Below are 24206 nucleotides of genomic sequence, written 5' to 3' on the forward strand. Positions count from 1 at the left end.
CTTCAACAGTTCAACGTTAAGCTGAGTCACACACCGGGAAAGGCAAATCAAGGAGCCGATGCACTAACACGGCTAGAAATTGACTGAAAAGACCTGCGAACTTTTCGAATCGTTATGTTTTCATGCTTATTTAATTGCATCTATGTGTGCTATGTATTCCAGTTAAGCATTTCAATCAAAATGATGTTACATGCGTGAGGTTCTCTCCTCGGCTCTCTTGTGAAAAGAGCCTTATGGGCATATTTCACGCTTAAGAAGGGGGCTATGTCACGATCGACAGCGCGCTCCACCAAAAGTGGGGAAGCAGTGAGGGGGAGGAGAGAACGCCGCGCGAAGAAGGGGGCAGTTGACCCCTGGAAGCTCAAGAGAGAGGAGGTAGGTCTCTCAGTCCCGTACACACAGGAGGTTGTGATTTTCTTCTCTCGGTTTGCGAGAAGGGCTTAGCTGGCCTTTGTCGGTCAGGTTACTACCCATCATTCATTCCATATTCATCATCATCATCTTGTACATAGAATTGTGTAAATAAAGCTATGCTTAGCGAACTCTGCTCAATTGCCTCCTCACACCAATCTCACAAGTAATTACAACGGCCCCGCTCGACCAACTCCGACACCAAATATTTTGTTTTTATTTTAAAATAAAAATAAATAAGAAATTCAATTACAGATAATTAAAAAAATAAATGTTAATCAAAAGTATAAATTTTGAGCACTAAAAGATATTGGTTAGTGGAGTGTCAGGGTAAAATTGAAGACAATGTTGGTTTAAATTTTTATATTTTTATCAAAATAGAAAATAAGTATGTCTATTTAGTGAAAAAGGTCAGGAAACAAATTGTGGCTGCAATCTTTGTTTTCCATATTAATTTTAGAATTTTTATTGAAGAAAAAGAAGTACATTCCTTGTAAATAATTACTCTTTTCCTTTTTGATTTTCAGACTAATTTGTTAAAAGGTTCAATCAAATCATTTCATAGCATGGGACGGTTGGATGAGCATGTAAAATCAATATGGAGGTCAGCTGATGCAGTATGTTTTGACGTAGATTCAACTGTATGCACTGATGAAGCCATAGATGAATTGGCAAAATTTGTTGGCAGAGACAAAGAAGTGGCAGATTTGTAAGCATTTCCTTCTGTGTGTTAAATTTACAAATGTTGTCCAAAAGTTTATCTCCAGTCTCGCCGAAGTTTCAAATTTCCTCCTCCTTTAATTTATCAAAAGGTATGATTGAAACTGAAAAGCAGGGGAAAAGAAACTTTTTGTCGGCGAAACTGGCGAGACACCGTCCAAAAAGTAAAATTGTTATTGAGACTGAATGCATTAAAAATATAAATTCAATTATTATTATTTTTTTAATTCAAGGATAAAAAAAAAATAGAATTGTAAATAGAAAGTATTATTAGGAAAAATATTTTTAACTAAATGTAACCTTTCAATGTTTTTTTACTATTTTTAGTGTTTTACTTCTACTATTGGTTTACTAACCCTTGTTGATGTGTCTACCTAATGGACTTCTGGTGTTAATTTTGAATTATTTTCTGTTCCATTTTTTAAACAGGACTCAAAAAGCTATGAAGGGTGGACTGTCATTTCAAGAAGCACTTTCAAGAAGATTAGATATCATTGAACCTTCCGTGTACATTGTGAGAAGATATCTTGAGACTCGTCCACCATCTCTAACACCTGGAATAAGGTGATTAAGCAACATCTTTTTGCTTACTTGTCTCGAAAAACTTCGCATCAGAGTATGATCTAAGCTAAGGAATTAAAATTTTGTTTAAGCAATCATAATGCCAAAAGCAAACATGAACTGCATCCAAACTGAAGCTCAAAACTTTTTTTCATTGGAAAAAGTGTTTCTTGCAGCTACAAAACAAGTATAGGGGGAGATGGGGCATGTTGGTCCTAAACATTTTTCATCATCTCAGATTTTGTTTTGAAAATGTCGAATTGATTAACTTTTTTTATGTTAATTTTTTTAACAGAACCTTGCAAAGTAGACCAGCTTGCCCAATGAGGGGGATACCTTAGACTGCATTCTGCAAACAACTTGTTATAATTTTAGTGGTAAATATTATTCAATACTGTAACTAACTAATTTTCTTTTGTGTGTAGAATGAAAAACAAAGTTTAAAGACCAATATAACATATTAAATTGATTTTAATTGATAAACCATCTTGAAATAAAAACAGCAATAAGCATTTACCATTAGTACACAATTATTTATTAAAGATCAAAACAAAAATTAATTATTCATTGCTCATGAGAAAATTAATGCATATTAAAGTTTACAAAAATTGTGTTAAATGATATCTGAAAATATAAAACTGCTACTTTCTAAACATACATTGGGTTCTGGAAGAATGAGTCATATGTCACTTTTGTATAATACACAAACACTTAGAATATTGTTGTAGTTACTGAGATTTAAGAGAGAAAAAAGTTGGTCCGGTTCAACCTTCCTTGCAAAATAGTGGACCAACTTGCACCACATTCTTGGTCTGAAAAAATGATGTAAGAATTTCCCCCTTTGTGACAAACAATAAAAAAATTGCAAATAATTGTGAACTAACCAAACTTACTTTAAAAAAGGAGTTTAATATTTTTTATTATCTTGATGAAACACATTTAAAAAATTATACTTAATTTGAACCCTGAAATTTTGAATTCAAATTATGTTTTTTGCAATCGGGTCAGTCCATGTCAAATCATCCAGGCCATGCCACCCACCATCTCCGATTTTGCTCAAATTTGTTGTACTTGTACATTTTTTGATGCTGATTATGAACATGTAAATTATTTTGAGATTTATAAAGGGGTTTAAAAGTTATAAGCCTTTAAATATATGCCAATATGATTTTTTTGCCGCCATTTTGATTGACACAAAGACGTGTATAAATGGCTATAACTCATTAACAAATTATCACGGAGCTTTGAATTTTTTTTTATATTTTGTTCAGTATTATGTATACTTGAAATTAAACTGGGTTTAAATTGTATAACTCATTTAAATTTTTTTCTGTGAGGGTTTGCTTTTAATTTTTTGATTCGAATATGAAGTAACTTCGACAGGAATTTACTCAAAGTATGCCCTCTACGATTTTAACCAAATTTTGTGCACAGGTACCTCTTAGTGTGATAAAACATCTGGTAAAAAAATCTTGGTGGGCCATTCACAGGCAGTGGATAAAAACAATTTTTTATTTTCAGTCAAAAAAATGAAACTCCTTTCAAAGATAAAGTTTATTAAACTACGTTTTCCTAAAATGAAAACCAACGCCTGTAAAAGGAGCCACAACATGAATATGTACATGCTGTGTACAAAATAAATACAAACATCAGAATAAATTAAGATTATCTATCTGTAATGTATGTTCTACTTTGACTTACAATATACACCAAAAACATTAAATTTGAGTCCGAAACTATTATAAGTATGTTATAAAATATCAATGAATAATCATATTAATAAATAAACTTCAAATGATAATTAACATGAAATATTACTCCATGTATTTGGACTTACTTCAGCTGATGTATTTGCAATTCGGTAAGGGCAAACATCAATGAGTGTTGCATAAATTCCGTTATTTTCTTGCAATATATTTTGCACTTCTGCTAGCTTCATGGTTTGTACTGCATTTTCAAGAGTCGACTAGTATTTTCTGTTTACTGTGAATGCTAATTTTCATTTAAAAGCTTTGAATTAAGATGGAACGATGAAAAACTTACAAAATGTAATTTGCCTAACAATTTTTATGTTTGCAAAAGCAAAACAGAGGGATTTTTTGGAACTTCAAAATCTATTGTTTACTTCTGAAAAGTTGTGCTGTTTATAGAGAATTGTGTTATATAGGTCGGCGTTATAAAGGTATTCTACTATATTATATTTTTCAAAACAGTTTAAACTTTTAATAGAACTTGCTTCAAACCAAGAGGAGAATGTATAACAAACATAATTTACACATTTACTAAATGAAGAAAAGAAAAATTTTACTTTTTTTTTCAAACTAAAATCAAATTGCCCTTGGTGAGAGCCACTCCTGCTAACCCCCATTTACGCTACTGACCATGGGTGTTATTTGTTAGTCAGAAATAAAAATAAAAATATTTAAATATTAAAAAAATCGAGACTGGTCCAACATGCTCCGTCTCCCCCTCAGCTAAGTCATTCTCAATTTTGTGTATGTATCATAACATGTATTCAAAAATAAATTATTTGTTTTCTTCTCTTTTTTTCTGCGAATTCTGTATCGGTGGATTGTTCTGGAGGTCTATAATTAAATGTGAATTCGTGGCGATGAATTGAAATGGATTTTTCTTTTAAAATGTCAATCTTGTTGTTTTGGACTATTTTCTTTTCTTGTGGTAGTTTCTCTTTAGTTGTACAATGCAAATCTTCCCTCTTGTTTTTTACATCATTATCAGGGAGAAAAAGACCCGATACCCTGAGTGATACAGTGGCCCCTCGTTATATCGCGCCTCGATATATTGCTCATTCGGATATATCACTCCTTTCTTCTGTCTCCCAAAATATTTAAACCTTTAAAAAAAACCTTGCTTTAAACTTGAAGCCATTCATGAAAGCATACGGTATTACTCAGAAAAGGTCTTTATCTTTATTTTGTCAATGAACAAAACGAAAGATACTCCTATTCTTCTGAATTTGCTGGAAAAGCAGCCGCAACTCCTGCCATCCAAATGTACATACATGCAGTATATTTTAGTTTAAGATAAAGTTTAGAAACTAATTTACGTTTTGTTTTGTATGGATACTAAGACCTTTACAATGAGTGAGAGACAGCAGGCAGGTGTCATACTGGTCCAAGTAGAAGAGAACATACACCCTCTCTGACTACCTGTGAGCACAGAAAAGTTGTGCTTGGTTGCACATATCAGGATTTGCATCAAAGAAAGGTAGAATGCTCTGGACGGAAGAAAGAGTTTTCTCTAAACAATCTGGTTACTTGTACTTTTTACATCCTTTCTACTGCAAATTGAAGGGATTATAAAGTCTACTGGGAATAAAAGGTATTGGAATCCTCACTCTTATCACGCTGTAGCTAATGAAAATCATCTTGATTCGCCATTTCATATTGAGGCTGAAAATTTACTTAAATTTAAATCTGGTATAAGTTTTAATACAACTGTGATAGTAAATTCGTGAACTAGATCGAAACCATTTGAAAATCATTTCAAAAAGGGTGAATGCTAATCCATTTGGATGTGTTGGATGGATAACTATTTTTAATGACCTTGGTTACATCGTTCTTTCGGATAGATTGCGCTTTTTCTTTGTCCCGCGAAAAGCGCGATATAACTGTACTTTGATCTCAAATAAAAAAAGTTTCATTTTTTCCTTCCTATTTTTGCTTTATTTCTTTGTAACTTCTAAGAATTAAAGAAATAAATTTGACTGCATATACTTCAATATCATTTACAAGTATAGAAAAATAGTAATTAATTTTTTTTAAAAAATAAAATAAAACATATAAAGGTTATATCACTGCATTCAAGTCTTTTCATACATTCTTCAAGTGTTGTTTTTTTTCGTAAGGATTTTAAAACAGTTTAGTAGTGAGCTTTTATGCTTTTCTTGAGGTATTCAAATCCCCCTCTTTTTTTTGTTCTCTTATTTATTTATTTATTTTTTTGCATTATATACGGAAATGTTATTTCTGTGCATCATTAAGTAATTACTTATTTTCACAGAGAATTAGTTGCAACACTTCATGATCAAGAAGTTCCTGTATATCTTGTTTCTGGAGGATTTGATACCATTATCCAGCCAGTTGCACAAGAATTAGATATTCCATTTAACCACATATTTGCTAACAGACTAAAATATTTTTTCAATGGTAAGCCTGAAAACTCTTTTACTTAAAAACTAATAGATTATTTACACAAAAAGTTTGGAATTTATCCCAATGTATAAGTTATTCTTTGGAATTTGAAAAGTATATACAGTGTAACCTTGATAACTCGACACCCTAAGGTAACATGAAAATTCACATGTCTACTTAAGCAGATGTCAACTTACTGAGGTTCTATTATTTTAATTCCTTTAGAGTTTCTGTATCACTTAATTACTAATGCTTAACATTCACATTAGGGTCATTCCATACAGATTCAACGGACGAGTGCGCTCGACCATTTTTAATTTTTTTGAAACTCATATCATAAAAAGATGCATATGAATGATGTTTAAAACCACTTATTATTTTTTCTCTAACCTTAACCCTTGATTTCTTAGAGGTCATCAAAAGTGATTTTCGCAGTCAAAAAGAGACTTTTTGCCCTTTGCATTTTGGCCAAAATCTATTTCAATTACATTTATGGCAGTTAATTTTACGCTTTGATGTTAAAGTGCATAAGATGATAGTCTCACATGCTGAGTTACGTGGCTGTAACTTAATAATTAAAATAATGGCAACAGGTTGAAGTTCATGGTCAAATGTAAAATTTTTACTCATTTCAAAGGGGGATAACTCGCGTAGGGGACGGAAACACAAAATGAGGTACGGCAAAAACTAATCACTGGAACCATGCTAATAAAAATATGTAACTGTTGCTGTGTGTTTGCTTACCCCTTATTGGTTACAGCCCCTCAAAGATCAGAAAAATGACAAAAAATGACATTTTTAGACCCATGTAAACCAAAAGGGGATGGAATTAAAAATAAAATTTCTTGGCCAATTGAATATTCCATTCAAGTACTATACATGTTATATATATTGTTTTGTATATTTGGTTTGCAAAAAAGATACAGGTCTTTGAAATTGAGCAATTTTGCTAGTTAATTTAATCACTAAAACAGAAATAAAAAGTGTGAAAACTTCATTGCACTTTCTTAAATGGCCTATATAATATATTATACTGAAAAAACATATTTTAAGTATTAAAAAAAAAACTATTTTAACTTGATAACTTAGAAATATTTGGAAAAGAATGAGTAGTTCATACTTGATTGACAGCTTAAGTAGTTAATTTATAGACTATCTACACACACAAATTTTGAATACACACAAACATATGCTCTGTACATTAACATATCTAAATTGCCTTAAACATATGCAAAAACATTATATATACAAAATTTAAATTTTTAAAAGTGCGTTTTTTATTTCTTGTTTAAGTGTAGTTTTGAAAAAAATGAACTGACTTAGTAGTCACTTAATATGTTGTAATGGTGACTCAAGTATATGGCATTTTAGAATGCTTTAACAAGGCACATTCATAATTTGATACTTTGAAAATGTACTAGAAGCAAGACAATGACAGGGGGTCTAAATTTAGTGATCAACACAAGCTATGTAATAACTTTTTTGACAATAATGGGCATTTTCTTTTGATAGTCTTTTTAGTAACACACTATTCTTCATATCTATTGCCAGGGAACAATAATTTTACAGTGATAATATTTAAATATGGTGGCATAAAGCAGTGATTAAATGTTGTATTAGGAATTTTATTTGCAGAGTCAAACATTTCTTGCAGCATTTTTTCAGCTAGTTTAATATACTGAATGCTCACAAGGATGCATGCAATGTTTAGTAGCAAAAATGCAGAAGGTATACATTTCTGTAGGAATTAAAATGTGACTTCTAGTAGTTCTTTGCAAGCTAGTCTTATCAATTCTTTTTACGGTTCTTCTGATTCTGTTACAATGTCCATTACCATGTGATATTGCATAGAAATGCCATTCAACTCTCAAGTTGACATCCGTTTCGTGATTACATAAATTAAGAAAGTTCTTTCTATTTTTGTTGTGTATTTGAGTAAAGTATTTCAGTACGCCACATGCTGTGTTACCACCAGAACTATAGTACTACTGTGCGAGTTCATTTTCTTAAAACTACACTGAAGCAAGAAATGAAAAACTCACCTTTTTTTTCCTTTCAACTATGTAGATAATGCTTTTACACATGTTTAGGCAAGTTACATAAGTTAATGTACAGAGAGTATGTTTATATGTATTGAAAATTTGTGTGTGTAGGTAGTCTATAAATTAACTACTTAAGTTGTCAATCATGTATGAACTACTCATTTATGTCCAAACATTTCTAAGTTATCAAATTAAAATAATTGTTTTTATACTTAAAATATCTTGAGCTATATCTAAAGCACACTATACGTAATTTAAGAAGTTTTCACACTTTTTATTTCTGTTTTAGAGTGTGAATCAACTAGCAAAATTGCTCAATTTCAAAGACCTGTATCTTTTCTAAAAACCAAATACACAAAACAATATATATAACATGTATAGTACTTAAATGGAATATTCAATTGGCCAAGAAATTTTATTTTTAATCCCCTTTTGGTTTATAGGGTCTAAAAATGTCATTTTTCTCAATTTTCTGATCTTTGAGGGGCTGTAATTTATAAAGGGTAAACAAACACACAATTACAGCTATATTTTCTCATTAGTGTGCCTCCAGTGATTAGTTTTTACCATATTTTCCATTGTGTTTTTATCCCCTTTGAAATGAGTAAAAATTTTACATTTGACCTTGAACTTTGGCTTGCTGCCATTATTTTAATTATTAAGTTACAGCTACATAATTCAGTGTGTGAGACTATTATCTAATGTATTTCAACATCAAAATGTAAAATGTTCTGCCATGATTGTTATTCAATTAGATTTGGGCCGAAATGCAAAGGTCTAAAAGTCCAATTTTTGACTACGAAAATGACTTTTGATGACCTAAAAAATCAAGGGTTAAGGTTAGAGAAAAAATAAAATTGGTTTTAAATATCATTCATATGCATCTTTTTGGTATATGAGTTTCAAAAAAATTAAAAATGATCGAGCGCACTCATCCGTGGAATCTGTATGGAATGACCCATTATGAAAAATTATTTCAGTAAATAAATTTTCTTCTCATATTCTGTTTTTTGAAAAGTACATAATAAAATCACCAATATTATTTAAATACTGCTTGAGAAATAAATCCATAATTTTTGAAAGGAAATGAAAAAGCTTCTTTCTGTCAGGTCTGTTAAAGATAAAAAGTCCTGCTCACACTTATTTGAAAAAAATATCATGGTGCCTTCTTTCTCTGGAGGACTCCTGTATCATAACCTTTTAGAATTGCACTAACAGCACAGAGTGTGTTGGCTGACTACCTTGGTTAAAAGATGGAGCTCTCTAAAAGAGCTTTCCTGAATAAGATTGACTGACCAAGAAACCACAGCGTAAAATTCTGAGAAAAAGTCAATATATAAAAGAATGTTGGTAGCAAAAATTAGATCAGAACTGCAACTGGATTTTGACTTATAGGGGTCCCTGCAAGTGTGTAAAGTTAAAGAGGTTTTCATCCATTGAAATTAGCATTGGGCTAACCCTAAGAAAAATAAATGTCGAGTTATCCACATGTCAAGTGACCAAAGTTCCACGGTAAAGGTATATTATATATGACTAAGCATTGTTCAATTCCCTGTGTTATTTTTGAATAGCTTTGTATCTGAGATTATCAAATTCTAGGATCTCTTCCATCAGACAAAAATAAAAAGGATTCTAAATATGACACTGCTTTGTATATCTTCTGGAGCTTAAGCAGATAAATACAGTTAACTGTTGATAACACAAAGGTTCAAAAGAGTGGCTAAAACAAAGCTATTGGTAGTTAGCGTTGGTGGGAAATTTCTACAGCCTTCTCTAGGGTTTTGGACTTAATCAGAACTTTGAGATAAAGGAATATTCGAATTATCGCGAAATGTCTCTTCATCTGCTTCTGTGGACTGCAAAATGAAGATCTAAGCATAAGATATGCATAATAAAGTGGCCACAGACTATTTCTTGTCTGGACAAACAATTTTAGAGTAGTTTTTATTGCATGATTTCATGAATACTATGGGACAAGTGATACATAAAGAAAAAGCACAAAATGTTAACTGTTAAAATGAAAATTCAAGCAAATTAAACTGAGATTTTTCCCAAAGAAGCAATATCTTATCGACATTCTCGCACTAATTCGCCCTGTCTTGACGATTAATTAAAGCCTTTATTATAGTAGAAGCACAATATAAGGAAATTGCAGTATGCCTAATTTCGGATATACAAATGTTCCGTACAGTTGACTGCTTTTGAATTGGCTCTCACTCTAAAAAAAGTGATGTAAAGGCTACTAGAAATGAGAAAGCCACAGTTTATATATACTAGTTCAGAAATACTATATCAAAAAAGAAAAGTTAATAAGAATTGCAATTTCAAATGAATTGTTTTCAAATTTTCCAGTTGCAAAAACAAAAACTTTTCTTAGCATAAAAATTATACATCCACTAACCTTGAACATTACTTTAATTTTCATTTTTCAAAATGTTTTTATTCAAACAAAACATTCCCAATTTTTCTCTTGAAAGAGAATTTTGTATTGTATTTGAATTTTTTGTTTCTTCTCAATCTCTTCTCATAAGGTATGAGGGAGGGAGGGTGTTTGGCTAAAAATATGTATGGTTGGTTTACTTAGTTTAAAACTAATTTATAGACTAAAAGATATCTGAATTTTCTTGACTATAATTTCTGTTACTAAAATGTAAAATGTATTCATGAAAATACCCTGAAAATGCTGATTGTGAAATCAAGGTTCGTACGGGTCATGGAAATCCATGGGGAAAAAATAACAAAATTTCAGACCTGGAAAAGTCATGGAAAATTGAAATTTTCATTGAAAGTCATGGAAATTTATTTCAAGTCATGGAAAAATTTCCTGGACAAAGAGAAAGGAACAGTAGCTAAAGGAACATTAGAAATTTTGAGTGATTTAACAGTATAGCACAAAAAAGCTATTAAAAGTGGAAAATTGAACGATCCAAAAATCAAATCTGAATTTTGAAATCTCATTGCATCTACTTCTGTCGCAGCCCCTTGCCATTTTTTGCGATGTGATTTTCCTGCCTGGACATCACTTATTTTGAATTTTCTGTTATTTTCAACACTTCTTATGTTTCATATTCTGTAGTAGCAAAATTTCATGTTCTTAGTTTTGCCACGCCCACTCAAAAAAAAGCAGTTCAATTGTATGCAAGTTTGATTCCATCACTCGTAAGGACTTCATTATTATATTTATTAGAGTTTAACTTAATTTGTTAAATGTTTTAGAAAATAAAGATCTTACGTCAGGCGATAGAATACAGAAAAAGAGGAATTCTAATGTTCTAAACCAGTAGTGCTCAATGTACGGCACGCAAAACTAATCCATGTGACCCACTGCTATGTTCAATGTCGGGAATTAAACGTGTTCCTGAATTTCTGAACCTATTAATTTATATAGATTTGAAAGTATGCAAATTTGAAAACAAAACAAATATACTTTTGAATCAGAAGATTGATTCATTACTGAATGGTGTTTTCAAAAAATATCTGGTTTAGAAACATAAAGAACTAAACTATGTGACTTTACTTCAAAGAACCAAAATACTGTCAAGTTACGTGGATGATTAAAGGCACTGTTGATACCAAAAGGTAACTTTTGAAGGAAATTTATTGAAACTTAGTGATGACTCAATCAACCTTGTCCCATTCAATATCATTCTGTCTGTTTAAAAAAAATATCAGACATTTTAGCATCATCATATTCGCTTCACTGCATTTTTGATTTACTTAAATTTATATGATGAAGACAAATAAGAATAGTTTAGTTTTTTAAGTGTGCACTTATATTTTTTAAATTACGAGTAAGTGCTTCAATGAGGCTGTGGCATTCATATAGATGTTTTGCTAATGCTCATTTCCAAATATTGCCAAGTTTGAGATTAAATAGTGCTATTCTCTTCGTGTAACAAGGTCATGAAAATTTTCATTGAAATTATGAAAACGTCTTGGAAAAGTCATGGAATTTTTTCATCCAAATAGAGTATGAACCCTGTATGATAATCATTCTGTGCTGAATTGAAAATTGGTTTCAAATATAATTTTCCCCAGGAGACTATGCAGGTTTTGATGAAACGCAACCAACTTGTGAACAAGATGGTAAAGCACAGGTCGCAACTTATTTAAAGCATCGGTATGGGTATCAAAAGTTAGTAATGGTTGGAGATGGCGTGACTGACTTAGTAGCTTCACCACCTGCAGTAAGTAACGCTACAAATCTAATCATAAAAATATTTCCTATTTCTTTTTTGCTTGTAGTTTTATTGATGTAGCATTCAAAGTGAACAATTGCACTCCTTAATTTGGTTGAGACATTTGCATATTTATTAGGCATCCAGAAAAAGTACACAGAGTAAATTATGGTTTTTAATCAAGTTGAAATTTATTTACAGTTAACCCTCGTTTATCGCGGTTAATTCGTTCCAAACTTTACTGTGATAACTGAATTTCTGCGAAGTAGGATTCTGTGTTTATAAACCAAATATTTTCTTAATTAGAGTGCATAAAACTTACTTAACCCGTAACAGGGGACCTGAGGGCTCAGAGACCGCTCTATTTGCAAATTTTAAAAAAATCGTGTAATTTCGTGTATATTCCTCTAATTTACCACAGATGTTCTTTGAATTTTTATTAGCAAGAGGAAAAAAATATTTTTTAATTTTTAATCGAAATATACCTTTTCTGAGGAAATTTTGCTAGAGTCTTAAGTTTTTTGGAGAAAATCGTATGCTGTAGTAAATAACTATCTGCTCGTAATAAAAACAAATCTATTATTTATTAATGATTTCATTTTAGTTCTTTGATAAATACAGAACATTTTAGTACCAGAAAGTTGACTATCTCACGTTACGGAAATTTTTGACAGCCCTTTAACTGTTAGTATTTTGCGTCATATTTCGAGGAATATTTCAGCCTTCATTGTCCCTAGAACATCATTGCGTGTTTGTGAACATTTCAAACAACTCGCAACCTTATCTAGAATATTCTGCATCTCTTCCACATAATGCGGATAAGATTAAATGAAGCTATATCCACGGTTTCTAACGTTTAAGAGCCATGTCTACTACTGCCGAAAACACTGCCGAAACAAACTTACTTAATATATTGCACAAAATGAGAAAATGAAACATATTAGAGATCACATTGTTAATTATTGGGAAATAAACTACACACACACACACATGTAGTTCTTACACACTACTACTAATCTAAGAAAATAGATCAACTTGTTCGATGATGAATTAATTGCCATTTAGTGACTGTGTGTGCTCCCGTTCTTCCTCTACATTTACCTTCGTTAAAGGTATACATATACTACTTAAAAACCTAGTACATTGTTGAACTCCATTTGCTGGTGTATTTTTATCCCCAAGTAATAATATTTATACTTTTCAGTTAGTGTTTAATGGTTAAAATTGATAACTTACAATGTTTAAATGAAAAGCCGAAATGTTAAGTTCCATAAGTCAGTCAACAATATTACTTGCTTATACAAGCAGAGATAATACCACACAGTAGAAGATGCAGAATCAATGTCAATGTGAAGAAATGAACATTGGAAACTTGTTTAAAATCTTACCAAAAATTTATTGGTCCATAGAAACTAAAATAAATAAACTAACAAAATAAGTTAATAAAAATAAACCCTGGCTATAAGCGGAGGTGGAGTTCACAACTCCCCAACACCTACCGGACCTAACACATAAGAGGCTGATGAACGCAAAAGAGAGAAAGAACGATTGGAATCGTTCATTATTTATACTTGCCTCGTTTACATATGATTGGGCATCATAGGATGCTAACCTAAAACTGAAACTTTACACATGCCAAAAGAGTTAAGAAGTTAATCTAATTTGAATAAAGTCTATTTTACATTACATTACATTAGGAATGAGAAGGCGGTTAAATATCGTTTACCGATGTCTATCACAAATGAGATTGCAATTCCCTACACATTCTTCGGGGATTTTATACCTCCACTCCCTCAAATAGTACTTCAGCCCCTCAGAAAAGCTTACCTTACATAAAAGACTATACTTTGATATTCTTTTGTAGGAAAAAGTTTTCACGAGTGCATAAAAAAGGCTAATTACCATCTTTGGGAAAAAAAAAACAGAAAAAACCGCAAAGTAGTGAAGTTGCGAAAGTCGAAGTGTGAAGTAGCGAGAGACGACTGTAAACTATTGCATCTGTTTCCTGCATTTCCAGTTGGCTCCATTCTATTGTTATACTAAATAAAATTTACATAATGAAGCTCCTAAACCCAAAATGTGGGCTTTCTTTTTGTTTTCGGAATTGCTCTCAAATGTAAATGTTTTTTCCCCCATATGTTCTCTAAATAACTTTTCTCTTTGTTAAATATGCAAATGCATTTGAATGAATATTTCCTTAGCTCTCGTTGTTTTTGAGTTTTGGATATATAAAATCAAAAACTTTGTTTCTAAATTTTAAATCACAATATTTTTTACAAGTTTCATTAGGGCTTTGCTATTAGTTTCAAAAACGGGACTCTCATTTCCAACTTTTTCCCTGACAAAGTGGCTGAAAGAAGCTATTTTGTGTATGACAGGGGTGTACCCCCCCCCTTAGAGATTGAAAGGACACTCCCAAAAAAGAGAAAATACCCCTCAAAATGCCCCCCCCCTTAAAATTTCAATTGCGCAATCTGCACCATGACTCCCCGTAGGTGAGCCCTCCTGCCTATGAGTTTACAAAAAAAATTTAATTATTGTTTTTAGCACATTTTTTTAGGTAAATCTAGGATTGAAAAATGTTCTTTTTTATTTTCCTTCCTTTTTTCATGATATTATTATTATTTTGATTTTGTAGCAGACTGACTACCAACAAAAGTACTATTTCATTGGAATTTTAATGGAGATTTTTTCTGCTATCCTTATTCTAACGAGGATATTTAGAGGGAATGTTTCATTATTTAGGAATCAATATCCTTATCCTGGAGTGGGTTTTAAGAGACAAATGTACTTATTTGATGGGATATTTTTTTTTGCAGGGGGGGGGGGATTGTTGTCTCGTCTGGATGTGGTTTTAAAAGGACAGTTGATAGTATTTTAGAAGTTATTCTTATTTCTAAAAGTTTTTTTGAGGGACTTTTTTTCTTATGATAGGGATTGTTGGCGATAATATATATGTAATATGAATATATATTGTAATTTTTTCAACTGTGTGTTTCATTTAATGTTACGATTTGTGAACATTCTTACTGAATAGATGTATTGTTTTTTCAAGATTAATTTTTATATTATGATGCAACTTTTAAAATTTCAGTTTATCAGTGTTCTTTTTGTATATTTAACATTTAAAAGTGAATAAAAAACAGAAATTCTGAATTTATGCAAAACTACAACTTATAGAAACTTGGGTTCATGAACTCGAAAACGTAGACAGTTGAAAGAAAAAGGAACAAAAAAATTTCATAATTGCAAAATTTAATTTGCTAGCTATTATTGTTTTTCTATATCTGTCAACGACCCTTTCGTGAAAACTGGTGCAAATTGAGTCAATTGAACTATGAACTTTTTTTCATATCTTTTTCTTGTATACCATTATTATGGGGCTGTCGCTCATTGATTGTCATGAATTGCAAGTAATTCCATTTCGGGTCAGCACTCGTTCACCTCTCACTATACCAGTACAGTAAGTTCCTGATTATTGCCAGAATTGGGTGGTCCAAGGGCTGCAAATCAAAAATGCTAAAATAAGGGATATTAGCACTTTAGAATGAGTTTTATCTGCAATGAATATTAAAGCACCAATACTACAATTAGTTATTCCCAAATAAATATGTTTCACAATCAAAAGAAAGTGCATTATCCTGCACTTCTGCTAGCTACATGGTTTGCATAGCAGCTGCATTTTCAAGAGCTATCTGGTATTTTCTGTTTATTATGATTACTAATTCTAAATTTAAAAGCTTTGAATTAAGATGGAAAGATGAAAAACTTTCAAAATTTAATTTGCCTAAAAATTTTTACTTTTGCAAAGCAAAACAAAGGGATTTTTTAAGCTTCAAAACCTATTGTTTACTTCTGAAAAGTTGTGCGGTTTATAGAGAATTGCGTTATATAGGTCAGCGTTATAATGGTCTTCTACTGTAGAATCTTTTGAATGATTGCGTGGAACGCTGCACTAGATTCAAAGGTTATTGCATCAGAACTACAAAAAATGTCTTGATATTTCTGGGAAAGCAGTTTAACAGGATTTCAGAATGTTAAAAGTACTCTTTGAACTGAAGACAGCAGAATATCAGTTAACAAACAAAATAAACAAACAAGGGAGAATTTACTTAAGAAATTCAAGATTTTCCTGGGGGGAGGGGGGAACACAGAAAATTTGAGACTACCGGGACAGTTGTACATTGCAGATTTCTCCTTCTTTGAATAATTTTATGTATGTAAAACAATTTATGATTGAATCTGAGAATTTACGTAATGACAGCCAGAAATTCTTATCCACAAATATATGAAAGCCAGACGAGTTTGACAACGTACTTGAGGTAGGAATAAAACATAGTTAAAAAACAAGTAAACCTATTAGCAGTTTTGTAGCTATAAAATTCCTTTTTGCTTGAATATAAAAAAGTGTTGTAAAAATGTTTTCTTTCATTTATGTATTGTACTCTACATTTTTATTTGAAAATTAAGAAATATTTCAATTTTTTTCAATTTTAGGATCTCTTCATTGGATTTGGTGGAAATCAAATACGAGAAAAAGTACAAAAAGAAGCAAAGTGGTTTGTAACTAATTTTGATGAACTCAGAAAAGAGCTCTTAAGGAAGTGAAATATGTTTTGTAAAATATACATTCATTATTAGCCATAAATAGCTGTGATTTTTACACACACAAGCAATAGTCTTCGTATAAAATCAAACTGCTAAAAGTTTTCGTACTTATTAAATCTAAAGTTTTTATTTTAAAACTGCATTTTATTCCATATGTTCTTTGTTCAATAGTGTACTATTTCTTGATAAATATTAAGTTGAACATTTATAGGAAAATTTTGCTTAAGTATCAAGACTACAAATTAGCACCATTAGAAAATGTATTATGGCAATGTAAGTTAATATCTTTTTCAGTTTTAATGTGATCACCAAAATTTTGAATGAAAAAAGTAGCATGTTATTTGTTTAAGATTTAGTTATTTAATTGGAATAAATGTAACTGCTTCTCAACTATCTATATTGGTTAATGCATACTAATTCAATATTTGGTGGCATTTTTCAGACACTTAATTTGAAATGACGTCTCTTATAATGAAGAATTATGATTTGATCAAAAAGTTTTGCTCAATTGGAGTTTTATGGTTAATTTGTAATCATGCTTTTACGTAAGCGTTACTTTCATTCAGAAATTAAACATATAATTTTATATACCAATAATGTGCAAGTATAAAAGAAAGCTATGCTAATCATTAAAATATTAATTACATTGCCAACATTTGTACATCAATATTTCTTTGCTTAATGTCAACCCTTTGATGCTTATGTACATTGCATTGCATTTTCCGATACTACTGTAATGCCTAAAATAATATGTGTGCAATTTGAGCAGAGCTCTTTAAAATAAATCTTGTAGAACATGCTAGCATGTGCATGATTATCAAAGGGAGAAGTTCAGTTATGAAAAACAGAGAAATATCCATAATATTTTTAATACATGTGGTTTTTGCGCATGGAAATTTTTACTATTTGTTAAGCATAAAATAACATTTCTGACAATTAATGTTAAGTTATCATGTGCTTGTGTTTTGGACAAGCAAAGTTCTATGATCTGAACTTCTAATGTGATACGCCACTTCGTAAGAAGTTTCCTATAGCAGTTATAATGCTGCACATTTTTAAACAGCATTTGTATGTTAGAATATTCTTTGTTTAATGTAAAAAAAAAAACTATCAGACTTAGTAAAATATCTACAGTGGTTCTGAAAATTTTGTACCATTTGAATGTTTGAGATATAAAACTACCCAGAAACGATTATGTGACATTTTCGTACAAATAAGATATTTTACTAGAGAAGGGAGGAATGTGGAAAAAATGACAAAATCAAATCAATTTAGCCTTAATTTCAGTCGATCTTAAACAATGAAAAATCAAGTAATTTAGTGAGCATTGCATTTTTATTTTACTTTTTTCATATGCTTCTAATGTGTAAAACTATATTAAAGCTAAATGTAAGAAAGTAATAAAGAAAAAAAGAGTAAAATAAAATTTTGAACACATCGTTTTATCGAAATTGTAGTTTTCAAGTCAAACACAGCAACCAAAATCTTTTCATTTAATGACATTTATGAAAGTTAGTATTTGCATTTTTAAGAAAGCTGCTAACACTATTTCATGTATTAAAGTTGATTTTTATTGATCATTCAAAATGTCAATGTGCTGTTGTTAGAGTTTAAAAAGAACATTTTTCAATATACTATAACATGGAAAGGTGTCTCACATTGTTGAAGCTATTTCATATTTTTTTACTGCAGCCAAAGAAATATATGCGAAAAAAAAAAAGTGTGAAATTGCATTGTTCCTGTTCATGTTTCAGAGCTTAGATGATATCAATTTCGTATTTATAAATTGTTAAGCAATTTATTTTGATTATCTGAATATTTTTATGATTAATGCTATTTATATTTGAAACAAACATATACTTTATTTAAAAATTTTGAAACTTTTTCATTCATTTAAATTAAATTATGTGCTGTTAGTTTAATTATTCAAGTAATATGTTATGCCAGTTGATTTTTTTTTCTTTTTATCTGGCAAAAGACAGTATTATACTATTAAAAAACGCCTTACTTCTTATTCTGCAACTAACTGTAAGTATTTTTCTTGTACATATTGTATTAAATTGCTTTTAACATAAAAAAAGAAATATTTTGAGTACTTGGAAGATCCTGTGATGCATTTTAAAGCCTGATTTGAAAATCAGGTCTGCTGTTTTGTTCGTTTGCTAAAGTTCTAAATAAATTCCTTTGGTCAAATGTCATGTTATAATACTACCATTATTTAGCATTTCACATTCAATGACACCACGTTTAACTCAGAAATGTCTCGACTCATAGCTGCTTTTGAGACCTACTATATTGTTTCCCTCTTCCTTCAGAAGCTTGCGTTCTATATATATGTACAGTAAATTCGCGATAACTCCAATGTAAAGGGACCAACGAAAAACTTTGACTTATCGGAAGTAAGTTCGACTAACCGCTAGTTTCGGTTTTCAACGTTTTAATATCAAAAACCATCGAATATTTTAATTAATGTGAACATATAAACAGATATAATTAAGGAACTTAAAAGTTTTTAATCCTAATATGCACAGTTTAATCAAAAATACTGAGAGAAAAAACTCAAAAGCATGGTTTTAATTTCGATACTGCTGGAACCACTTGAATAGAGCTGATTTTACTTCAGGAAAGGTGCAGACCTTCATTCATTTTAAGTTCGGATTCATGGATTCTAACACTTTAGATGTTTCTATTTTTCTTTTAATATCATTGACAGAGTACTTGCTTAGACATCTTTAATAGTAAAGAAAACTCACTCTGTCTCTCAGGAACTTATCAGCAAATGATCGAGCTAAAGAATGAAGGGGGAAGAATCTTAGCTTAGGTCAGCCTTTGAATAAAGGTACAACTTGACAGATTAAAAGCAAATTTGTAGTCCAGCAACATGTCAAAGTGTAAACAGTACAGTACGACAAAGGAAAACAAGCTAACTCATTTCTGCACGTGTAACTCCTTTATCACACATCGGCTCAATAAGTGATCTTCTTCCTTTAGAGGTCTATTGTGCAGGAATTGCAAGTGAAGGTAAATTAATTTTTCTCTCATTGTCACTTGTTTCCCCCCCTTTTTTTTTTCCTTCTTTCAAAATAAATTTGGAGTCATCATTGAAAAAACTTCCAGTTAAAGGAAGTTAACTTTGAGATATTTAGAATAATTAGCATCGAATTAAAAACAAAGGGGTCGGGACCTGATAAAACTTCGAGTTATAGTAATTTTGAGCTATTGAACTTCGAGTTATCGCGAATTGACTATATATATATATATATATATATATATATATATAATATGAAAAAGTATTTAAAAAAAATGACGAGGCTTTCATAAAGTGCTTTTTTAAAAATAAGTCTAACTTCAAGGACTAAAGATACTCTTTACCATTTTCCAGTTTTCAAGCACTTGAAAACAAAACTTTTATTTCAAGCAGTTTTCAAGGGTTTTTTTTAAAGCTTCTGTTCATACATAAAAGTCGATTGTTTTTCAAGGAGTATTCCAGGACTTTTTCAAGAACTAGTTAGAACTATTTGGAAGTATGAACTTTTTTACAATAATAAAATAAAAAGTGCCATTTCATATAACAGTTAAGACAACACTTTTTACATTACACTATAAAAGCTTCAAAATCAATCTTTAATAGCGAGCAGTAAGGATCAGATTGATTGCCACTGACCAAAAATCAGATATTAATAGTGCAATATTTAAAAATTTTAAAGTAATGTACACAAAAAGTAATTTTAACATTTTCTCTCAGTTTAAAGTTTTGCTATGATGACACTTAAATATTCAGATGAAAAATTTCCCAATGCTTGTTAACTTTTACAAACCATGATTTCTATGTCTTGAATATCCAAAAGTTTGACATTTTAAGCGTCGTTTTTAGCCCCATACAATTCAAAAGAGTCACTATTTTAAGTTGCAGAGTCAGCAAATAATGGCGCTGACTCTGATGTGGTCAATAATTTAAATAACAACAAAATCTTTGAGATACAATTAAGTTTATCTGAGAATCCAGGATGTAAGCACCTATATTATTATTATTATTATTATTTAAGAGCATAACATTTTGCATTCCATTGTTGAAAGATGCTAGATGAAAATTCTTAACAATAAAAAGCATTTTAGGGGGTAGGTTGAGGGAATCACTTTCTGATTTTGTTCTCAGTTTTTTAGTCTCCTTATCTTAAGCCTCATCACCAATGACTTTTATGGGCTCTCCTCCATATTGTTTACCCCTACCTCCCTACCTACATAGAAAAATTTACCCCCCCCCCTTCTTTTTAAAAATATTGGGCTCCCTTCAGGCTTGAGTTCAATCCAACAGGTGTCCCTCCCCCCCCCCCTGATCTCAAAAAAGACATGTCTCATGAAGAATGAGATAAAAAGAGGGCTCAAGGATGGGGTAAAAGGGCTTTTAGGTTTAGATTTTGATATAAGACTTAAAAGGCTTACGCTCGTATTAACCAGCGCAAGTTGAGGAAGAGTAACTGCCGAGTAGGTGAACCGAGGGCTAACTCAAACCGCGAGGTTACTCACAGTTGTTATTATCCAACAGCGAGTCACCCAGACCGCTGATTTTTTTCTCCCTAGATGTAAAAGCCCCTCTCATTGGTGGATTTTGGTCATGTGATATTGTTTACAGGAAAGGCAAAGCCGACGGTCGGGGGCACGGCTAGCACGGCCTCGTTGTTGATTTTGAAGCACGTTGTTAAGCTGATTTTCGAACGAAAGTGTCTTTTTTCCTTCTATTTATCACTAAAAGATGAATTTCGCTTCCACAAAAACAAATTATACTCCTTTCGAAGCTAAAAACTGGCTTCGCTGGATGACAGTTACAAAGAATTCAGTGCAAGAACTATTTTTCATTAAATATCTTGGGAAATTCCATGAAAATTATAACTTAAACGATTTTTTTTAAACTAATTTTATTGATATGATTTTACAAATTTTTCCCCATTATACATATTCACTAAATTTATATGAGCCAAGTGTGAATTTTTTTTTTGATTGTTTTTTTTATTTAAAATATTGTTGCTTTTATCGTTATTAATAGAATTTAAACATTCTTGTCATGTCCTCACAGCACCTAAACCTCAACTATTTTAATCCGAAGCATATTATTCAGATCATTATTCAGATTAACAGTTTCTTATTGTTACTTCGGTATCTTAAAAGTACTCTTCACTTAAAAGAATTAATTTATACCGAATTCACATAAATTTCGTTTGGTAATAAGAAGTTCGAAAACTTTGTTGACAAAAATGTCACTATATATACTCATGAAACAAACAATAGCATAAAAATTGAAAAATAAAACCTATAAAAAAAAATATATCTTTCTGTTTTTGTTTTAGTACTTTAGTTATGAAAAAAGAAATGGAAAAAGAAAAAATATCAGTTTTAATGAAAATTATTTTACTATATAATACCTCAGGCTATTGTTTTTAATCAAAAATGTCATTCAGTCACACATGAGTTTGCACAGCTATTAATGAATAGACTTTGTTATAGATTGTGTTGCATATTCATGGCTGTTTATTATCAATTTTAACCAGTTATGCGCCAATTGCAGGAGAGTCGGGGAGGAATGGGACAGCTGTATATACACCGAAAGACTGTTTCAGGCTCTTTCCTGATTCTGACTTGTTACGTTTACTTGACAAGAAATAGTTTTTCTTTTATTTCGGTATGATTACAGTTCTCTCATTCTTCCATTTCTTCTCATTTTTTAAATGACAATTAACCTCACGGTTTATGTTTGAGTTATAAGATTTAAATAGTTTTTAATTAGGAGAGAGAAATAATGGAGAGTTTTTACCAATCATAGTGTAACAATTCACTTAAGCTAACGCAGAAAAATATTTTAAGCAATAAAAAATTGAGACGTCCCTTATACTTAAAAAAAATCTCCAGTTATTTCCTCATCAAACTTTGATTTTTCTGTATGTTTATATCAGAACAAAATCATTTAAGCACTTTTGACCAACACTGCTTTTTAAATAGATCTGACCCTCTTAAAATTTTTTAATACATCAAAAATTTCCTTTACCACTCTCTACACGATCCATTCTCCTGATAAAGTCGAAACACTGGAACTCGCTAAATTATTTGAGTAAATTTCAACGATTGTTCTCAGTTCGGAGAATTCTGATTTGATAACTGCCATAGAATAAGTCTTCAAACAGGACGTTAAAAATCAAACAGTATAATAATACAAGCAATGTTTTTAAAAAAATGATACGTATATTGTAATATTTTGTTGTCAAAAAATATTTTTGGTAATATTAAAGGATAAAGTTCTTGTTATTAACGTTTGAAATATTAAATGACACCTACTAATATTCAGTGCAGCATTATTTGCTTAATATTAAGCATATTTGTATAGTAAATGCTTTGTACAATGAAGCATTTCCTGTCCAACCGGAGCAAAGTGGATGGGGCTATGTGAAATAGTTCATATCATTTACTAATTCAGTCTTTTATCAAATCACGTACGTGTTCATTTATTAATTAGTTCAGAGGTTCCCAAATTTCAGACTCCCGTGGACGCCCTCCGGAAAAATTACGAACTTCGCGGAGCCCTCCCCCCCTTGCCCCCTCGCGTTAAAAAAATGCTACAGTTAAATCTATTCTTTTTTCTAATATATTTTCACGCTTTTTTACAATAAAATTTATTTATTCATTGTTCTGTATATTTTTCAGAGCACTTATCTGGTTTTCATTTCTTTTTCTAAAATTATTTTTCTGAGTTATGGAAGTAAATTCTATTTGAAATTCAATTAGGAATAAAAATGTTATCAACAAATTTCTACAACAAGTTTACAATTAAAAATGAACTTTTGAAGTTGTGAGCAAAACAGTGATGAATTTTGGCGTGTACTCCACTGGCTCGCTGAATGCTTATGCTTGCTGTCTACCGTGCTTTCAGGTTATGATATTTAAGAAGCGAATTAAATACTGCGGTCTGTGCTAATGGCGTCAGTGAATGCTAGTCAGTTGTGAAGCCTTGTGCAGAAGCGTAAAAAATGAAATCAAATCTGCGCACTGATTAAAATAATTGTTGAAAAATATTAAACTTTGTCAAATTATTTCAAAAATTCTCAAATCCTATGTTTTTAAGCATGATCTTTGAGAGAAAAAAAAATATTTTAAAATATCGGAAACAATCTCATTATTAAAATCGACTGCAAATTATAGCATTTGATCTATTTCAGCCATTGCTAGAAATTTTGAATGTTGACTATTAAATTCAGTTTTAAAATTTTTGGAGCAAAAGTTTTATTTAAAGTGTAATATCACAGTTGTAAAAATGTTTGCACTTTCCTCAATAGTTTTGTAACAATATGAACTTCGTCACGTACACAAAATTAATTAATGTGTAGTGTGTTTACTTCTAACAGTTCCGAGGGGGGGGGGGATTGCTGCGTCCTGCATGTACCTAAGCAAGAACTTTTTATTCCTCATAAATGGGCTTGCTTTTCGAATTAAAATATCGTTACTCGTCCTTCAATCTCAATTATATTTAACGTTTTAGCTGGTAG

The 24206-nt window shown here is 30.9% G+C and overlaps 1 protein-coding gene across 1 annotated transcript; it reads left to right on the top strand.

Annotated features, from left to right (window-relative positions):
• Positions 1 to 944: 944 nt before the first annotated feature.
• LOC129221546 (phosphoserine phosphatase-like) lies at positions 945 to 16834 on the top strand. Its single transcript, XM_054856041.1, has 5 exons — positions 945 to 1120; positions 1561 to 1695; positions 5716 to 5861; positions 11927 to 12075; positions 16564 to 16834. The coding sequence occupies exons 1-5, from the start codon at positions 978 to 980 to the stop codon at positions 16672 to 16674; spliced, it is 684 nt and encodes a 227-aa protein (XP_054712016.1). The 5' UTR covers positions 945 to 977; the 3' UTR covers positions 16675 to 16834.
• The last annotated feature ends 7372 nt before the right edge of the window (positions 16835 to 24206 follow it).

Source organism: Uloborus diversus, chromosome 1, assembly GCF_026930045.1.
Source record: "Uloborus diversus isolate 005 chromosome 1, Udiv.v.3.1, whole genome shotgun sequence".
Lineage (NCBI taxonomy): Eukaryota > Metazoa > Arthropoda > Arachnida > Araneae > Uloboridae > Uloborus > Uloborus diversus.